A 20,312-nucleotide genomic window follows, 5' to 3' on the forward strand; every position below is an offset into this window, starting at 1 on the left:
CCAAGGGGATGACCACCACAATCACCCAAGAAGATCGAGGTATACTGCCCACACCTCCGATCCCTTTACTCAGAGATGATAGCTCTGCAATTCAATTCTATACTAAGCACCACAATTCATTACCCACACCTCGATTAGATTTTCCCAATTTTAGTGGAGATAATCCTCGAAATTGGATAAGACGTTGTGAGAAGTATTTTGAGATTCATGGGATTACGGAGTCACATAGATTAGAAATAGCAGCCATGTATTTGGAACCACGAGCAGACATTTGGTTCCACGGGTATTTAGCAGAGAAGGGAGAAGTAAGTTGGGACACCTTCGCCCTCGACCTGTGTAAACGTTTTGATTCCAATGGGTTGAGAGATGTAGTAGAAGAATTTAATAAACTGGTGCAACATGGAACTGTGGAGGAATACCAAGAACAGTTCGAAGAGCTAGGATTCAGATTATTGACCACTAAGTCCCAATTTGCCCCAGATTATTTTTTATCCAGCTTCTTGAGTGGACTCAAAGAGGAGATCAGGGCCTCTGTTAAGATGTTCAAGCCTAGCACCTTGGAACAAGCCTACGAGCAGGCTCGATTGCAAGAGCAGAGCATAGCAGCTATGATGAGGAAGAGCAGGATGCTACTGAGGAACCAAGGAAGCACCCCAATCAGTAGCTACAAGGGCAACAGTTCAGTTACAACCAACAGAGCTAGTGAAGCTCCCAAGAACTATGCCAGCAAATTCAACACTGAGAAGGCATTTCCGAATAGGCAACTTATAGAACAAAGAAGGGCAGCAGGGTTGTGCTTTAAGTGCGGAGATAAGTACTCACCAGGACATCAATGCAAGACTCAAAGCATCAACACTGTGACGGCTACCCCAGAAGTAACTGAAGTTTATGATGAAGTCAGCCTCCGAGAACTAGCATAGCAAGAGGAATTAGAGGTGGATGAAGAGAAGGAGGAGATGGGGCTAAACTACGTGATTCAATACAAGAAAGGGAGGGAGAATAAGGTGGCGGATGCCCTGTCACGCCGGGGGTTGGAGGAAGGGAGCAACCAAGCCATTTCAGTAGTTACCCCAACCTGGATTGTTGAGGTAATTAAGAGTTATTGTGAAGATGAAGACTGCCAGAGATTGATAGCCCAGTTGACGTTGCAACCTGAATCTCAAGTGAATTACTCTTACAACCAAGAATTGCTACGCTATAAAGGAAGGCTATACATTGGATCAGGAGAAGGGGTCAGGCAGAAGGTACTTCAGCAGATGCATGCCTCTGCCTTAGGAGGCCACTCGGGGCAGCAGCATACCTATCGAAGGATTAAGCAAGTATTCTTTTGGCCGAGACTCAAGAAAGATGTCGAAGAGATGGTAAAGAATTGTACAGTGTGCATACAGAATAAGTCCGACAATCAGCCCTATGCCGGATTATTACAGCCATTACCGGTGCCTGAGCAAGCTTGGAATGAGGTAAGTTTAGACTTCATAGAAGGGCTACCGAGGTCAGAGGGGAAGGATTCGATAATGGTGGTAATAGATCGCTTCACTAAGTATGCACATTTTATTTCCCTCACGCATCCTTATACTGCTTCGGAGGTAGCCAAGGCTTTTTTCCACACGGTCTATCGCCTACATGGATTACCAGCGAAGATCATATCCGACAGAGATAGGATCTTCACCAGTGAGTTCTGGCAAGAGTTGTTCAAAACCATGGGAACTAAGCTGCTCATGAGCTCCGCCTACCACCCACAAACAGATGGGCAGACGTTGCGGCTTAACAGATGTCTGGAAACATATCTAAGATGCATGTGTTTCCAGCATCCTCAGGCATGGCATAAATGGATCACACACGCGGAATGGTGGTATAACTCGAACTATCACAGCTCACTGGGAATGACCCCCTTCCAAGCCCTGTACGGGAGACCACCACCGAGTTATATGTTAACTGGATTACAACAAGGAACAGGGGGGGAAGCGACAGATTGGGTCAAAGAAAGAGAAATGATGAACAGAGAACTAAAAGACCATCTCCAAAAGGCTCAGAACCGTATGAAACAATTCGCGGACCGGCGAAGGGTGGATCGGGAGTTTAAGGTTGGTGATCAGGTATACCTGAAATTACAACCCTACCGTCAAAACACTGTGGCCGTGCGACGAAACCTCAAGCTCTCGTCCCGATACTTTGGGCCTTTCGAAATCATAGACAGGATCGGACCGGTGGCCTACCGGCTACGCTTGCCGGAAGGGTCGAAGGTGCACCCTGTCTTCCATGTCTCATTATTGAAAAGGAGCCCACCAGAAGGGAGAACCGCAACTGCCACAGTACCTCTTACCGGAGACAACGGCCAACTGCTAGCAGAACCAGCAGAGATCCTTGATAGGAGGATGGTATAGCGCGGCGGGAAGGCGGTTACCCAGGTGTTGATCCAGTGGAGCAACTTGCCGATGGATCAAACGACTTGGGAAGATTACTGGTTTCTCAAATCGCAATTCCCCACCTTCGATTCTTGAGGACCAGAATCGTTCGAAGGGGGAGGGAGTGTAATGGTCAAGAGGGAGTTGAGGGATTAGGGCAAGTGAAGAAAAGTCAAAAGGAGAGAACGAAAGAGATCTGGAATCCAGCGAATAAACAGTAGAAGTAGTAGTAGTAGTTGGGAGTTAGCGGGTCGGGTTGTCGGGATTCCATTCGGGCACCATCCGACAAAGAGGGTAACCCACTAAGCCTTCCATTCTTGACGGTTGCTCAGTGGGCCGTCCACTCGAAGTCCAGAGGGCGGCATACGGTCCAGGCCTTTGCAGATTGGAAGCCCAGATGGCCCATCCGAGAAATTACATTTTCTTATTAGTATTCAGCTTATATGGGAATTACAGATTAGTCCTTATGTAGTAGTTATAAATAGCTTGAGGAGTCAAGTGTAAGGGGGTAATGAATGAATTGAATTGTCTTCTTCTTCCTCAATCTTCTATCTTCTTCTCTTCTCTTCTCCTCTCATCTCTCTCCTTCCTCTTCCCTAGCCCTTCACTCTGATCTTCTTGTTCTTTAATCGAGCTTCCATCATCTCTATCTCACCGATCCTCAGATCCTTCTCATCATCGGATCTGTGAGATAGATCAGGTTGTAACATACTTTCTCAATTTTCTGTCTTGTCTATCGAATAGCAAGGATTTACGAGTTTTCTTTCTTTCAAATTTGTTGCTTCTAAAGATAGTTCAGTTATGTATGATTAAGTAGTTAAGATACATAAGCTTTTGAGGTATTGTGATAAGTTCTAACTGGAAATTTTTTTGGACATGCTTTTGAACCTCAATCAAATGTATTTAGAAATAAAACAAATCGGAACAGTTTCAAATCTTTAAGTTCCTCTGAAAGAAGTTCATATATCTTTAAAGTGTTACTGTCATCACTCGTGGCTTTTTGAGTCTAAACCACTGGCCAAAATTACTTCAAATCAAGTTACCGGACTGCTTTTCCTTTTATACCCATGCATAGTCACTTCGCTAGCTGATATGGCACTATTGGGGTTTGACACCTCATCTCTCCCTTCCTCATTGATAAGGACTAATTTTACTTTGCTGACTAACATGTATATGAATACTTGATATTTCCTCTTCAAAATTTTTACATACTTTAGTAGTTCTTTAATATTCTTGATATAGGACATGGTATGCTTCTATGATCTGCAGGAACAATGCGTTCACTTGATCACATAACAACCGTCAATGCTTCTGAAAATGGCCATGGAGGTATAAACTGTTGAGAACATATAGTATCTCCTTGAAAAGTTGAATACTGGTTCTCCTTTATTGTATATGTGAACTTTGAATTGTCTTTAGTTGAAGCTTGCTTCGTTTACCTTATCAAAAGTCTTTAAATTAGCTTAAGTTTTATCTTGCAGAGTGATCGTTCCTTTATCCATGTTATTCTAGGAAAACATACTAGGCACTTAACCTTAACCCAATGAAAATTATTTCAAGCATGTATTCCAGCGCCAAAGTTAATAGACCAAAGTACCGTAGAAAACATATTTAGAGGACATTGCAAATAACCTTTTAGAAGGAGCTTTTTTTTTTATCTTTTTTCTTTTAAGGGACATTCTTTAGAATTTGTATTCAGATGATTTTTCTCTGTTGTCGAGGATGAATCAAGGGTACTTTGAGAAAATTTGTGTGAATCTGATTCAGATTGTATTGGACATAGAGGTTGCACATTCTCATCAAGGATACTTTAAAATATATCTGCATATTTTTTGATGATAAGAATTTAGAGGAGGATGTACAGGTATTCTATAGATAGAAAAAGAAATGATTGTATCTGACCTAGAGAGTAATTTGTGTGAAACTGATTGAGATTTATTGGTCATGTGCAATGAGATCTAGTGCTTATAATGAGACAAGGTCGTGGATAGTTGTGGACTATTTAATTAAATCTTCTTATTTGCTAATAAATATGAAAAATCATAAATCAAACTTGAGGAGACTTCAAAGAAATTGATGATTTTCTAGATTTGGTCAACCTGAAATGAGTCCTCCCAACATTGATGCTAAATTATCATAAACCAAAAATTTGATAATAGAAGCTTGGAATCAAAGTTATAAGGCAATCTTGAATAGAATACCTTCTTGGCTATACTTTAGGTTAATGCTATCCAGAGAACATCCCTCAGAATCTCTAGAGTGAGATAGCAGTCATGATGGGGGTGAAAGAGGATGAATTTTGTTCTGTGCATTTATATTTGTTTCCTATACAAAGGTAAGCAGATGGGCCAAATAAAGATGAATCCCATCGACTGCATGACTGTTGTTACAGAAAATCATACAGAGAAAATGACGAGATCCTAATGCATTCATAGTTGCAGCAATAACTGACTGCGAAACGAGCTGACATATTTGTAAGAGAGCTAATATAACAGTAAAATTATAGGTTTTAGTAAATCAAACCTGAACAAAGCAAGCCGAACCTGTTTCTCTTTGTATTTGCAGGTTAGTGTTTGTTGATCCTCATTTAATTCTTTACTATGTTTTTCATTCTATCTCATATATGTAATCTCTTATGACTTGGTAATACCGATAAGGAGCTAGCTGATTGTATTGTCCGTGTATATCAGATGCTCCAGTTCCTCTTGCAACGAAAATTTACCACTCACAAGGCAACTATCGTCTAAGGTTGAAACTGGGCCATCTTTATCGTGCGACGAGTGGAATAGAAAATAGCAGCAATTATGAAAGTTCAAATGCAGTGGAGGATGGAATGTCGGCTCCGCCAGTCTTTAATAAGTTGCCACATGAAGCACAAAAGGATAATTTTCCGCAAATGAAGGTGTGAAAGGCCTTTTAAATACTTTTTGTACTGAACTTTTCATTTTCAACCTGAAAGCCTTTCAAATTTTTTGTTCCCTTTCTTTTCACATTTCACTTCATCTATACAAATTTTGTATCCAAAGCAAAACATTTCTGCAATGTGTTTGAAAGATAAACTTTTAGTCACATGCATATTTGTACGTACGTGGAAATTTGGTCCACATCCTTTACAAGAGCATTTTAACAAAATACGGCACCATAAGTTTTGACTCCTTTGACAACTTTGTATCAGAAAACAATTATTACCTTCTACACTACTGTAGATTACTGCCTCTTTAAGTGTATGCGCCTTCTCTTGAATGTGTCAGACCATGAAGGGTCTAATATAAACTTACTACTTTTTGTGCTGAATGCTCTACTACATTGTATTCATCTAGATTCTAGTATGCTAGCTCACTATGTAGCAAACTTGATCTTACTGCTAAATTCTTTTAAATAATTCCAATTACTCCATCTCTCCAAGTGCTCCCAACAATTATCAGATGATACAGTAGTAATAAATAGCAGAAGCAAGAGCAATAAGGAGACACCGGAATTTACATGGACCATGGGTTCTGAGCAGAGAAAAGCATTCTCCTTACCCTAGAAGCTGTCTGTATCAAAGAGGTTCCATGTGTTGACAGACTTGATCCATCTTGTTTTTTCGGCCTTGGGCGATTTGACTTAAAATGCGTAAATATTTATTAAACTTCATAATATGAATAGATAGTTTGATTGCAATGTATATACTTTCGGAACACTTTTATAGGAATTCCATTTTTCACACTGATTTTTTTGTCTTTAAAATCCTTTTTCTATTTAATTAATCCATACTTTTCATATTAAACTTTGTAAATTAATTGTTTGTTGTACCCTTGAATGTCCTGTTCAAACTTTCCTTTTTTAATGCCTAATTCATGATGCTGCATGTGATTACTTGATGTGGCAGTTTGTGGGAATGATTTTGCATTAGCTAAGCCAATTTGGCAAGATTTCATGGGCTGATTTTTCTATGTGATCAATTGCAAAACTAACCATTTTAAGTAAGACATGAGTGTTTAGGTTAATTTTCTCCTGTTTGTCCTTAGATCTTACCAAACCAAGCAATGGCAATTGCTATTATTTTTTTATTTGTTCCTCTGCTCTCTTCCCGTCATATATTCATTGTCTTGCGAGTCATTAGGAGTGGGGGGTTAGGGGCAGTGATGTAGACTCTGGTCTTTATGCACAAAATGAAAAACTAATCTGGTGCTTTTAATTGAAAATTGGGCCCTTTTCGGTACTGCTGCATTTTTTTTTTTGGTTTTCAAAAACTCAAATTCTATGCGATTGAATGGGCTGACCAATTGTTGGATATTTCGCTATCTATACAACCAAATGGAATTGTTTGGCAACAAAACCCAAGGTTTAAGTAGCAAAAATATTTTTTCTTTTTTTACCCTGCTTCTCTTTCTAAAGAAGATGCTGCTTAGCATCTGATTGGGTATGCCTTATAAGCTAACAAACGACAGCAAGGATAGCAAAGTTTGTCTGCGAGTGCATTCAATTGCATATGGTTTGTGTGTTTTAAGAAAAAGAAAAGAAATTGAAGCAGAGTACTAAATGAGGCCTAACATTGTTGGCTTTCTTAAAAAAAATCATATTGTAACTCTATATGCTCTATGTGTTTACTCTATATGGTAAGGCACAAGGTTTTAAGAGCTGTGGCACATACTTATGCCGACCAGTGGCGGGCATAGTACAGCATGAGATGGTGCTCTGCTGCCATGCGGCACGTAGCGCGGTGCCGCTAGCAGGATGCCTGTGCAGGCACACTTTGTCACATGGTATTTAACTTTTCGCACCAATGTATTCTAATAGTTCCTTTTATGTGCTTCTATGTGGTACTTTGATATTTAATGACTTGCTATTTGCTAATTTCAAAGCAGTTTGTGAAGAACATACAATTTTTCTGGACTGAGGATACAAATTTTGGGTGAACAAAATTTTATCGGCATTATCTCTTTATTTCATTGAAATCTATGAAGAAGTGCACGAATAATGATTATAGTAGATAAATGTAAAGCTCTATTCATTGTTTATCAGTAATTTTATCTACTTTTTAGAGATTTTTTGGCTTGTGGAAACAAGGGTACAAGTTAGGGAAATCAAAATTTTCTTGGGATGCATTATTTGTAGCAGAAAGGAGTTTGTTAAAGAGTGTTTTTGTGTTGTCAGCATGAGATAGCCATTGTGCTGTTACCTTGTTAGGAAGTACGGCAAGGTTGGCAAAGCCCCTGCTAATAGGTATTTATATTCTTGGTGAGGCATATGTTTATAATATACTTTATGCAATTGGTCATGATGAGTGCACCGAAGCAACGCATCATGCAAACTTCCACTAGGGTTTGGAGTTTGGATGCATCGAAACTTTACACAAATGCAATCTAGTATGCTCTCCTATAAAAATTTTCTATCTTTGATTCTCTATTTGGCACATGCAGTTCTCTTCTTCAGAGATATTAGGCGACTAAAACCTTGATCTGTTGTTTAAAGGTTTACTTAATGATCCAGCGTTGAAACTTCTCTGGTTTTAAGTATTGTTCCCTGTTTTTTTGATTCGGTCGTAATTGATTTCTCACCACCTATCTATCCTGATGCAAGTAAATGGCGGAATGGCAATAAAATTTTCCGGATAGATGAAACCATGGTTTTATTTCAAGCAATTTTACACGTTGCAATTTTACCCTTGGGAAGCAGAAAGATGCGTACTCCTTGGGTGTCGTGTGCGACTCTGACCAGCTGACGAGACAAAGTTCAGAACTACATGCTGATCTCTCAGGAGAATTAACGTCAGCCATAAGCTTGCCAAACCAAGTACAACGGACTAACTTCTCGAGACTTGAACAGCCTGTAGCTGCTGCTCCAAAGGGAATGACAAAAGTCAAATACCATGGAACGGCATATTCATACTCTGGAAGCTCAGGTATGTCATTTACTTTCACAAGTAGATCCTTGGGTTTGATGGAATGTGTGATTGGACCTTTTAGCACTCCTGTGCGAACTCGCATTTCAGAACTAGTGATTATGTGAAGTATAAAAGTGTTGCACCTTAGATGTATATATGTATGTGAACTGTTATTGAGCACGATGGCATTATCAAAGCTTTTATGAGATCTCAGGGATTGCATGGTAATTGGATATGAAAACAATATGAGTCGGAAATAGCGATACAAAAAACCATTGACAGAAATCAAAGCTTGATATACACATCTGCTTTCTAGTTGACAGATATATAAACATCTATGTAGGTTTTTCTATGAAGGGTATAATATCAATTTAATAATGCATGTAGTAAATCATGCGAAGGGTTTCTATTATTTGGTTTATCTGCTCGGTTCTTTATAAATATTGAGTAACCCTTGTCTAAAAGTAACCTATATGTGTTCTAAACCTGAAGTGTTGCATCCATTTAGTATTTCTGTTTAACTTAAGAAAAATTACATTCATGAAGAAGAATCTGTGATGTATTGAAGAATTCAAAAAGTAAGAAGTATTTTATTTACTGGCATATCCAGTGCAGACATGCCTAGGGTATTAAAGCACTGTTGCTATTATTTCTTTAACAGACAGTCCAATGCTTACAGGTATTGATGATTTTCTTTAGGATTAAGAACTTTCTGGTAGTGTTCGACAGTGTGAAAGAACAACTCGGGTCTTCGAGACCATTGCAATACTTCGCGGCCCGTAGGCTTGAGAACAGCTACCTGGGGATTTTTGGAATTATGCCCACTTGGGGTAGGGAATTCTCAGGATGGCTGTCCCAACCTTATCCTGGAACTGCTATCCAAGTGTAACAGCAACTGGTCAGGACTTTTTTCTGCGCTGTTCCCTCTGCCTCTCATGTAGTAGTATTTTTCAGGATAGAGGTGGGATTGTGCGACAAGCTACCACTTCCCATCCTTATCCCCCTATTCACCAAATATGCCCTCAGGCAGCGTTTGGATTGGGGATAAGGGGTGGAATAATCCTTATCCCCCTCTTTATACCCAAACGTTAATTTTTTATTCGAGAATAGTAGTTCTCGGTTACCTATAATAACCGGATATAACTATCCCCACCAACACCTCCATTTTCTATATATAACTACCTACTATTTTTCTTATTCCATATTATCTATCCAAATGCTATTTTTCTTATCCTCGGGAACAACCCAATTTTCATCCAAACGCTATTTTCTTGTCCCCATACTTGTACCTATCCCTGTAATAGCTAATTCTTACTTATATCCGAACCAAACGCTACCTCAGTATCTGGCTGGTCGCCACCTGAGGTTGGGATGTGTGTAAATAGAAAGATTATCTGCGATCTTTGGTTGCGATATTTTATCAAACTATGCTCCTCTTATCATTTATAGATTAGATATTTCATAAATAGATATACATAGGTAAATTTGGGTGTGATTTTTGGTTGCAATACTTGATCAAACTATGCTCCTATTATCGTTTTATCTGTTAAATCTTTGAGGTCATTTTTCTGATATGTGGACTTCTTCGTATGAGCATTGCAATATGATTTCCGGTAATTTATATGGCACCTTTAACTAGGGAAGTTCTGTTTCTCAGGTTCTTTGGGAGCAATGCAGCAGGCTAACGGAAGTGTTCCGGTGATTTAGCCATCGATACGGTGGTCCTCTAATGAAAGGGATATTCAGCTGTATATTCCTTACTTCAAATTTCAATTATATAGTCTAGCGTAATTAAATGATCCCCATTCCTCCTGCACTATAATGTACAAACAAATCAACTTCGTTCCCTTGTAGTCGAGATGGTGCATCGGTACAGATTGAGTAACTTGCGAGCCTGCGTTCGACTCAAATGAAACAGCCACTCACATCCATTGGTTGGAAGGGAGTTTCTTTTTCTTTTTTTTGAAAAAAAAAGAAAAAAACATTTTGATTTTCGTCTCATCGAGGAAAAAGTGCTGCAGATTCGATGCTGTAATTTATTAACATCATTGGACTTCCTAAATTTGGCTTATTGCCAAAAACAGTTTGTGCTATTTGATGGTTCGAACGAAATTCGAGTTTTAAATTCGAGTTTCATGCTATTATATCTCTTAGTGATGCAGCTACTATGCTGTTGAATGGTTGTGATCAACCTGCGCCAACTTTCCTAGATGTTTTAGTGACGCGATGCAATTCCTGTTAGGGCAAAAGAAAAAAAAAAGTTAATGGAGTTTCAGCAAATAATACTCTAATTAGCTTTATTTATCCTGATGATGGGTTGTTGAGACTATTTCTGGGTTGTTTGTTATGTGATTAATCGTCCGGATTATAGTAGAGATTAGTTGGTTTACTTCCATAATCCCTTTTATTTAATTGTTTGTGCAGGCACCGTGGATGGTATGGTTCATCTGATCTCTACACGTACGTGATGGTATGGTTCATCTGATCTCTACATATACGTGAGTAGGGTTAGCAATCCAGCTCGTGCTCGTCTTGAAATGAGTTCGAGAGCAATCGCTCGTCTAATGAACGAGTCGAACATGAGTTGAATTTTTCAGCTGGTGTTAAGGCTATGTTGTGGTCGTCATGTGGTTGGCCCATCACTTGGAAATGGATTTGCAAAAGAAAATTAGATAAATATTTGTCAAAAATTTATATTCAGTCTGCCACGTTTCGAATTGGAGCGATAAGTGGGAGCAAAAGTTTGAACAAAAATTAATCTGATCCCCCTGATCTGTCTCGTTTGCATTCCTATCCACGGATTTTTAAAAATATTGTTGATTTTTTGTTTTTAGATTTGCTTAGATTAAGTTCAATCTTAAGTATGAATCATTTATTGTTTATCTAATAATTTAATTTTATATCTTATTCATTACCAACTTATTAAGTATAACACATCAAGTTTACTAAAATTTATAGATATTAAGAACTGTGTGCCTAAAATGCTATATAATTAACTAAATATTTTAATCATATTTGATTAAAATAAAGAACTCGATAAAAAAAATAACATTGAAGCCAACATTTTGACAATATCCTCAAATTTTACGACTAAAATCACTTCATTTTTAGAAAATTATGTGAAATCAAAATTTGAAAACTAAAGTATCACTTCTTTCCTAGCTTGAGAACTAAAAATATAATTTATTTTTATATTTAGGGTTTTTTTTTTTTTACAAATGATCCGAACAAATTTATATTTGCATATATGGCCCTCTCGTTGTCACGTGAGTGTCATGTTGGTAGTTTTAAGTTGAACATAGTGAATAAATTACTGTATTTATATTTACATTTTATTCTCATTTTTTAACTTAGGGATAATAAAAAATATAAAAAAGGAATATGTTTAACTTAAAAACACCACCTGATGCTCGCGTAACAAGAGGAGGACTATTTATACAAATATATATTTTTTTTTTTGAGGAAATTAAATAAAAAAAGTTTTTATATTTATAAATATACAGATAATATTATTTTATTTTTAGCAACAAGATATGTGCAAGCAGTGCAAGAGGAAAGAGGAAAAGAGTTGTTGGTGCTAATCATTTGCATTAGGCTGCTCAGCTACTCACACTCTACTAGCTGACTGACTGGCTGTATATTACTTGCTTGGTGTGGGTGACAACTGACAGTCAATCCGCAAGAGCAGACTGTCCTCCTCTCCCTTCAACTGCCTTTTCTTGATTTGGTCTGCTGCGCCGCAAAAAAAAAAAAAAAAAAAGCAAGAAAAGAAGAAGAAAACTGACATTGGTGGCCTTTTTTGACCCTCTCAACTACTTCCACTTAAGAGAGGGAGATGAGAGAGAGAGTAAAAATGTGGGAGTTTAAAATTCCTTAATTATAAAAATAAATATTTAAAATTTTATTTAAGTTGTGAATTATTCATCATTTCCTAGAAATAATAGGCCATACATTTTTTTTTTAATCAAATTTTTATATTTTTTATATTCAAACTCTAAAGGATGTATAACATTAAATAGTGAAAAAAATTTTAGCATTTTGAGAAAGCGGTAAATGATTTATTGTGTTTAAAAAACTTCAAAAATATCTAATATGTCCAAAATGCGATTTTCTGAAGTTCTTCAAATATCTCTTAATCCTTACGGTTTACTAATAGGAATTGGGGTATAAAGGGGTATTTTGATAATTTTAGGATAAATTTAAAAATTTTGAATAATAGTCAACAGTAAATAAGCAAAAGTCCCTTTAATTTACCTATATCTCACTTCTTAGCATTTTAATTTTAGTAACCAATACAACCTTTCGACTGCAATTTAGCCTTTGACTAAAGGAAAAATATTTGGCTCTATAGTAATTAATTAATCTACAAATTATACATTAATAATTTCTATGCATATCTTTCCCTTCCCAATATATATATATATATAGTATATTTCTACATATGTTGCTAACATACACAAATTTACTACAAACACTAAGCAAAAAAAGATAAAAAGGAAATGAAAAAAAAAGGTGGCCAATATCATACGACAATTAAATAAAAACTATATAATATGTATGATCCAATCACACCAAGCCATGCATGCATGCATGCAATGCCACGTACGTGGAGAGCTACGTACGTACGTACGTACGTATACTAAACGATGCTCATGAGATCTCCTCTGATCCTCTCCACAGCTTCTCGATCACACACAACTGAGGTGACGGCCACACTGAGAGTGTGACGGTCGCCGCCGCCGCCGCTCTGTTGCACCGTCGCGCTCAGCACGTCGGCCCCGTGATCTTCGAACACTCGCAGCACTCGCGCCGCCGCCCCCCGCGTCCGAGGAGGCGCCACGCAGACCCCGAAGAACGCGGTGTCGGCCGTCGACTCCGCGGTGATCGTGACCGCCGACGTCGACGACGCCTCGGGTCCCGACCGTCGGTCCCTCGTCGTCGCCGCCGTCGCCGTCGTTTCTCCGATGGCGGACGCCGCCTTGCGCGCGTCGAGGGCCGCGATCGCCGCTTCGAGGCCTTTGATGTACGATATCGTCTCGTCGATGATCCTCGTCCTCGTCGCCTACATTGCATGCGTTAAAGATGAAGATCATAAAACCCTAGACAATCCAAAAGGCCTAGAAAATTTCTATTTGTATGATATGAAGTATATGGTACAAAATAAACACATATGTATATATATATATATATGTGTGTGTGTGTGTGTGTATATATATTCATTCATGAATATACTCTTAAATCCTTTTTTAAAAAAGAATTATTTTTTAACTGGTGTCTAAGATATATATATACACACACACACACACACCAGGTGATACACTGAAATTCATGATTTTTTTTGGTCTCTTCGAAGAAGAAGAAGAACTGATTATACTTAATAAGAGAGCACAATTTCACAAATATGTTTATATAATATTATAGAGAACATATTATTTTGATTTTTTTTGGTCTTTTGTATGTAAAAGACATAGTGATTTCTCTCTCTCTCTCTCTCTCTCTCTCTCTCTCTCTCTCTCTCTTTTTTGATTTCTTTAATTTTTGCCTGTTGAAGAAGAAGAAGAAGAAGAAGAGTAAATATTGAAAAAGTGGACACAAAGATGTTAAAAAGCAATATTTAGAAACAGATAATATATCCATTCACTATGTTATGTCCAAACACACACACACACACACACACACACACATTATATATATATATTCATGATTATTTGAAAGTCTCAGCTTATACAAAACAACAACAACAACAACAACATGCCCATATACATATACATGCAGTGCAATGCAACTCCATATAATAATAACAATATATGTAGGAATATATATACATATATATACATATACATATGTATAAAGGAAAAAACAAAATAAAGTAATTAATAAATTGTTAAACCTTAGGGAAGAGATTAGGAACAAGAGATTGTAAGATGGTGTAGAACTCAGTCATCTTCTCCCTCCTATTTCTCTCCATGTGGATCACATCACTCTTCATGCTGTTACGATTACTCCGCGTCGACGTCGACGCCGACGCCGACGCCGATTTCAAGCTCTTGATCCTCCTCATGGCCACTGCTATTGTATAATGAGTTATGTATATATTTATCTCTCTCTCTCTCTCTATATATATATATATAGTTCCTTCTTTATAAACACTAATCCAAATTACTTATGTAAATATGTGTGGAGTCCCTTCAAGTATGACCTAGTTAGAAAAGGGTCCTTACATATTTTTTTTTAGTGGGTAAATTGCACTACTAGCTTGCTTCTGGACTCTGGAGTTTAAGTCCAGATTATATTTTGGTCCTCAAAATTTTGATTTTGACGCTCAGGTCCTTGAACTTATAATAATGTTTCATTTTAGTTCCTGAACTTTAACTAAAGTGGCATTTTTAGTTTTTTTTTACTTTAGAGTTAAAATTATTATCTGCGCTGGCCTGATTCAATTCATGGTCGTTTATCGATCCTTCATCCAAATTTATACTTCGAATTTAACGGTCCAATTTCTAAATAACTAAACATACATATATGATTGTTTCTAATGGATAGTTGCTTCCAACAGTAAATATTTAATTGATTTAACATCAAAATTAGAAGTTTGAGGATCAAAATGAAATTTAGCTATAAGTTTGGGGAGTCATGGTACAATTTATTTGTCCTTTTCTTTTATTAAGACCCCCTCAATTAGTTGAGTTATTTAAGTCAATTACTTAATTTGAAATTTTGTTAATTTAATCAACTTATACGTTCAAAGAAACTTAGGTTTTAATGAATAATTAACATTAAGCATATATACCACTAAAAGCAATTAAGCACATACTAACTCAAATCAAAATAAATAATTAAAATTGTGTAGCAATATAAAAAAAAATTGCGGGGATCTATTTTTAAACATAATTTAGTTGAGGGTGCCCCCTGTACTTTTTTAAAATCCCTCCTCAACTTTCAGATTTTCAGATTTTAATAGTTTTAGTCCAATAGATTAAAAAATATATCAAATTTACCAACAATTTTATCAAATTCACTACTTCTACTCACTTTCTAGCAAATAAACTGCAATAATTAATTAATTAATGGCTATTATTAATAGAACCACCATATTTAGAAAAATTTGAACTAAAAGTTGAAGAGGTCATTTCAAAATGGTCTATTGTTGAGGGAGTTTTCCATAAATTTTTTTCCCTAAAAAGCTACTAAAAGGGTATGATTAGTTGTGTGCTGTGTTCAGAGTTAGGGATGTTAATGGGTCGGATTCGGGACAGATTTTGAAAAACCCGAATCCGAAACCTAACTACCAAACCCGAAACCGAAATCCAGATCCGAATTCAATGGATTTTAAAAATCCATATTAAAGCCCAAACCCGACCAAAAATTCAAAACCCGAAGCCGAGCCCGAACATGAAATAATTATTTCTTTTTACGATATTTCAAAATACGTCATATTAAATCTAAATTTTTTAAATACAAATTCAAATACAACATCAAATATTTATATATATTATATATAATATAAAATAATTTCGAATTCTGGTCAGGTTTGGGTTCGGATCAGATACAATAAAAAATCATATCCGAATTCAAATCCGTTGAGTTTTCATTTTTGATATTCATATCCGAAACTATTAGCATCGGATAAATTCACTTTGTTCGGGTTCGGGTTCGGATTCGGATAATATTTCAGGTATATATCCTTATCCATTGATTAATGAAACCACCAAATTTAGCAAAAAATTGAACTAAAAGTTGGTAAGAGACCATTTCAAAATTGTCTATTGTTGAGGGGGGCTTTCCATAATTTTTTTCCCTAAAAAGCTATTAAAAGGGTATGATTAGTTGTGTGTTGTGTTGTGGTCAGAGGAAGTGTGGGGGCATTTTAGGAAACCTGGCACTGTGGTGGGATTGCTCTCTGAAATAAGATTTTTTTTTTTTTTGGTTTCAGAAAAAAATTTATTAAAAAGGTCAGTGGAATGTGCAGTTCCTGGGAGGGCTCATCATTAGTTCTGTTTTAGATTCTTGCTTTTGTTATTATTATTATTTCTTTTCATTGTTTCTCTTTTAATTCTATATAATAATAATAATATGTAAGGATTAAGTAGCAAAGCATGTGTTTTCTTTTGATAAGAGGCTACTAACCCTTGATTTTCTTTTAGGGCATGTTTTTGTTGGATCGTTGTGTTGACGCTAACCATTAATCTCAATAGCTCGAGCCGTTAGTAATAAGATGCAACTAATTCACTTAAAATCGTACGGACAATGTTTACGGTTCTTAATTGTGACTTAACCCAAACAGCCTCTCGCCGCTTCAAATATGATTCGATTCGATCTGCCGTCTCGTCATTTTAAATGTGACTCGGTCCAACTCAGCTTCCCGCCATATGGTAGAATGCTGCACCTTTAAGCCCGCATGCTTGGTCAAGAGGTCAGAGTTGACTTTTGATGGTAAAAGTCAAATGAGCACATCATAAAATGTGGTGTGCATTTTAGTTGGAACATTTTCAAAAGCTTGTGGGAATATGGAGGTGTAGGGTTTTGTAGTTTCTTGGGCTTGATTCAACCCACAAATGAAGCCCTAAATTTGTGGGCTAGTGGGAGGTCGAGAGCTTGAGTTGGTAAATGGGTGGGCCAGGTCAGGTCGGGTCGGATCTTGACCCGGTAAAATACCAATTCGGTTCAACCCGTAAAACCGGACTAGTTTAAAATCCGCTTTGATCTGTTCATATCAGTGGTTTAATCAGTGAACTAACAAACCGACACGGTCTTACAAAAACCGGACGGATTTTTTTTTTTCAATTTTATATTTTAATAATTAATGAAAAATACGCATTAGTTTTTTTAATAATCTACACTTTGAATATATATTTTTAATTATATATAATATAATAATATAAAAAACAATATAGAATATTATATTTGATATATCTATTTTATTATATATAGTATGAAAACTTAATAATTAAATATTTATGACGTCATACTAACGTCATTCAAACCGGTGGTTGAACCAGTAACTTATGACTCGGCAATATTTTCAAGTCGTAAACAGTTATGGGTTTTAACATATTGGTTTGGGTTGGATCATTTTAAGTTTGGGACCATTTGGGGTCTCAAAACTTTTCGGTTGTTTCGCGTCTGTTCGCAAGTCAGATCGTTTTCGGCTTCCAAAAGTTAGATTTGTGCTTGACTCTTCATTTAATAAATTTTCTGATCACTAACTTCTTATTTACTTCGAAAAGTGAACCAGCGAACCAGCGTAGCCTAAATTAACCACCTGGGTAGCTTGTGTTTGACTTTATATTTAGCTTAGGGCTAATAATTATTAGGGTAAGTCTTATATGTTTGGTCCTCATACTACGAGTTAGTTAACACTTTAGTTCTCAAATTTTAATTTGTTGTTATATCTGATTCAAACTTTTAGAATTGTTCCAATCAAATCTTACAATCTAATTTGTTGACGGTCGTGCATTTATTAGTAAGGTTGAAAAAAAATAAAAAATAATCTTTATATGTGGGGTTTTTGGGGAGCCTCTAAGCTTACTCTCTCTCTCTCTCTCTCACACACACAAAAGAAGATCAATCAACCTCTCTCTCTCTCTCTCTCTCTCTCTCACACACACACACACACACAAAAGAAGATTAATCAATCTAACTTTGGCCTTTAAATGATGTTTGTGTTCTCATACAATCTTAACCTTTTTCAAATGAACTTGCATTGAATTGTTCCTTAACTCTTGTACTTTGAACTCCATTCTAGGGAAAAGGAAGAGAAAAAGTAAGTACTAAAGTCTACTTAATTTAGATAGTCATTTTAATTGACATTAGGGATTTTGATGGTTAAGAATTCTTGAGATTTATTCGAATCCGAATCTGAATGGTATTGATTCACTTCAGCTAATACTAAACATGCATAATTTCATTTATGTAAGTTTAAAGAACAAAAACCGTACGGGTTCACTTTTGGCTACGGTTCTGTTTATATCCGAACCAAACCCGAAACCAACCCGTATTAAAAGAAGGCGCCCCCTTCCGACTGCACTCCCAATGGTAGAGGGGTGTTTTATCGACCAGGGAGGTGTTTAAGTGCGGTGTGTCCTATTCAATTGGGAATGGACAAACCGTTAATTTTTAGACGGATATCTGAAACGACCAAGCTTCCATACAAACCTTGTTCCCTAGTGTCTACAATAATGTTGCGAACAAGAACCTTAAAGTGCTAGACTGTTAGGGAAGGAACGGATGGAAGTGGAGTAAGATCTTGTCGGGGTTCTCGCCTTCTTCCCGACAGGACAGAAACCTAATTCTGAAGCTGAAGGAGTCGATCTCCATGAGCCCATTGCCTGACGAAAAGGACAAGGTTCGGTGGAGATGGGAAAAGTCTGATAAGTTCTCCGTCAAATCGCTTTATAACTTTTTATAGGACGGAGGAGTTAATGACAGGAGCTTTCACCATTATGGAAGATTAAATCCCCTCTAAACGTTAAGATCTTCGTATAGCTAATCCTGAAAAGGAAGGTGCTCGTTGTGGACAACCTCTTGAAAAGAGGTTGGATCGGTGCGTCTTCTGTGCGGCAACAATGGAGACAGCGGATCACCTTTTCGTAAAATGCCCTACCACCAAAGACCTATTGGAGATTTTGATGCCAAACAAACGGTCCCTTTTTTTTTTGTTCGTCTATCAACCAGCTGTGGGATGACTACAAACTTAAAGGTGGTTCGATAGGAATGAGAGAGTTAGCTATGGTCGTCACCACTTGGTGGGTGATCTTGCTAGACCGTAACTGTCGTATAGTTGAGAAATCCAAAATCCACCGGGTACCTCTTTGACCAAGATTCTCTCCCTCAGGGAGTTCTGGGACAGCTTCTGCATCAGCTAATGCCGGGAATCCTACCGACCTAGAATCTTTTTTTTTTTTTCCTCGAGGCCTTACTGCCTCAGTTTGTAGCCGAGTTTATATCCTAAATGAATGGAGCGGTAGTTGTCACGCCCCAGGGCCAATTTTATAAGCCTTTTTGTAACGAATACAGAATTTAGAAACAAGAGTTGCGAAAAATGTGCCATTTTTTTTCTTTTTTTTTTTGAATTCAACCTGGCCCACGTGACGTACAGACCAACCACAAATACAAAGTTTCTCTGTCCACTCGGACAGAGTCTGTCCACATCAGGATCACAGCCACAGTCTATATTTACCAATCCGTAAATAATTCATGCGATGCATTTTCATACAGCTAGCGATCCTTAGAGATGATGCATGCCTCTAAACACTCCTTAGATGCTGGATGATGCGATGCACAGTACAACAGTCATTCTATTTAAAAGTGCTCCCCATTCGGAAGTTTTGATTTTAAACTCTATTTAATCATTCATAAAAACCATTTGAAAATCTTTTTAAAACTGTTTTCCATTCAGAAACTTTACTTTTGAAAACTGACTACTTTGAGGGGTAGAAAACCACAATGCGTAAATACATAAGTCCGAGGACCAATTATCCATAAAACCAAAACCACAATTCTAAAATCTCCAATCGCACGCATAATAGAAAATCACCAAGTCAACCAGTTCACAAATACTCAAACAGTAGTATTGATCATCTAATTGAACCATTTAATTATATAAATTACTAATGCGGAAATAAAACATAACCAGGGTTACGGCCACTACTGTAGCCTAGCTAGGACGTCCAACCGTCGCATCAAGAATCAACTCCTCGGCCGAGTCACCTGGGGAAATGGGGGGTGAGAAACCACAATCAAGATTTTTTCAGTGGGTATGACAGAACCACGAAGGCAAATCGTATTCACTAGAAAACAAAGAAAATGGAACAACAGATATATGTGTGATATAAGAAAAACTACAGTAGTAATAGAAGCAGAATAGTAAATAAGCAAGAACCGAACTAATACTGTAACAAAAACTCGATTGAACAGATGCCTCAAGGGTATATAGTCCAAATCAAACCCAATCTGGTGCCTGTTATATTGGTCCGTAGACCTCAAGCGTTGTCTATCACAGAGCATACACTTACATTGATTCATGCGTCCACCGACGA

At 37.1% G+C, this 20,312-nt stretch overlaps 2 protein-coding genes across 12 annotated transcripts in view; one reads left to right on the plus strand and one right to left on the minus strand.

Moving 5' to 3' along the window:
* LOC109719403 overlaps positions 1-11,061 on the plus strand; it is a 35,558-nt gene extending 24,497 nt beyond the window's left edge. For 4 of the 11 annotated variants that reach the window (XM_020246055.1, XM_020246056.1, XM_020246064.1 and 1 more), the window contains 5 exons: positions 3,675-3,734; positions 5,096-5,307; positions 8,067-8,292; positions 8,994-9,172; positions 9,932-10,427. In XM_020246055.1, the coding sequence (XP_020101644.1) occupies positions 3,675-3,734; positions 5,096-5,307; positions 8,067-8,292; positions 8,994-9,163 (668 nt within the window). In that variant the 3' untranslated portion in view covers positions 9,164-9,172; positions 9,932-10,427. Of the gene's footprint in view, positions 1-3,674; positions 3,735-5,095; positions 5,308-7,011; positions 7,154-8,066; positions 8,293-8,973; positions 9,173-9,931; positions 10,428-10,698 lie in introns of those variants that run through there. The other 7 variants (XR_002218674.1, XM_020246060.1, XM_020246058.1 and 4 more) reach the window with 7 other exon arrangements.
* Positions 12,914-14,335, minus strand: LOC109719283 (transcription factor bHLH95-like). The gene is made up of 2 exons (XM_020245858.1): positions 14,165-14,335; positions 12,914-13,336 (listed from the first exon to the last, which is right to left on the minus strand). The coding sequence occupies exons 1-2, from the start codon at positions 14,333-14,335 to the stop codon at positions 12,914-12,916; spliced, it is 594 nt and encodes a 197-aa protein (XP_020101447.1).

Source organism: Ananas comosus, linkage group 13 (assembly GCF_001540865.1).
Source record: "Ananas comosus cultivar F153 linkage group 13, ASM154086v1, whole genome shotgun sequence".
Taxonomy (NCBI): domain Eukaryota; kingdom Viridiplantae; phylum Streptophyta; class Magnoliopsida; order Poales; family Bromeliaceae; genus Ananas; species Ananas comosus.

Coding starts and splice junctions, on each gene's coding strand:
- LOC109719283 (XM_020245858.1), bottom strand. CDS start 14,335: ATGAGGAGGATCAAGAGCTTGAAATCGGCGTCGGCGTCGGCGTCGACG. Junction 13,337..14,164: donor TTCCTAATCTCTTCCCTAAG/GTTTAACAATTT, acceptor CATGCAATGTAG/GCGACGAGGACGAGGATCAT.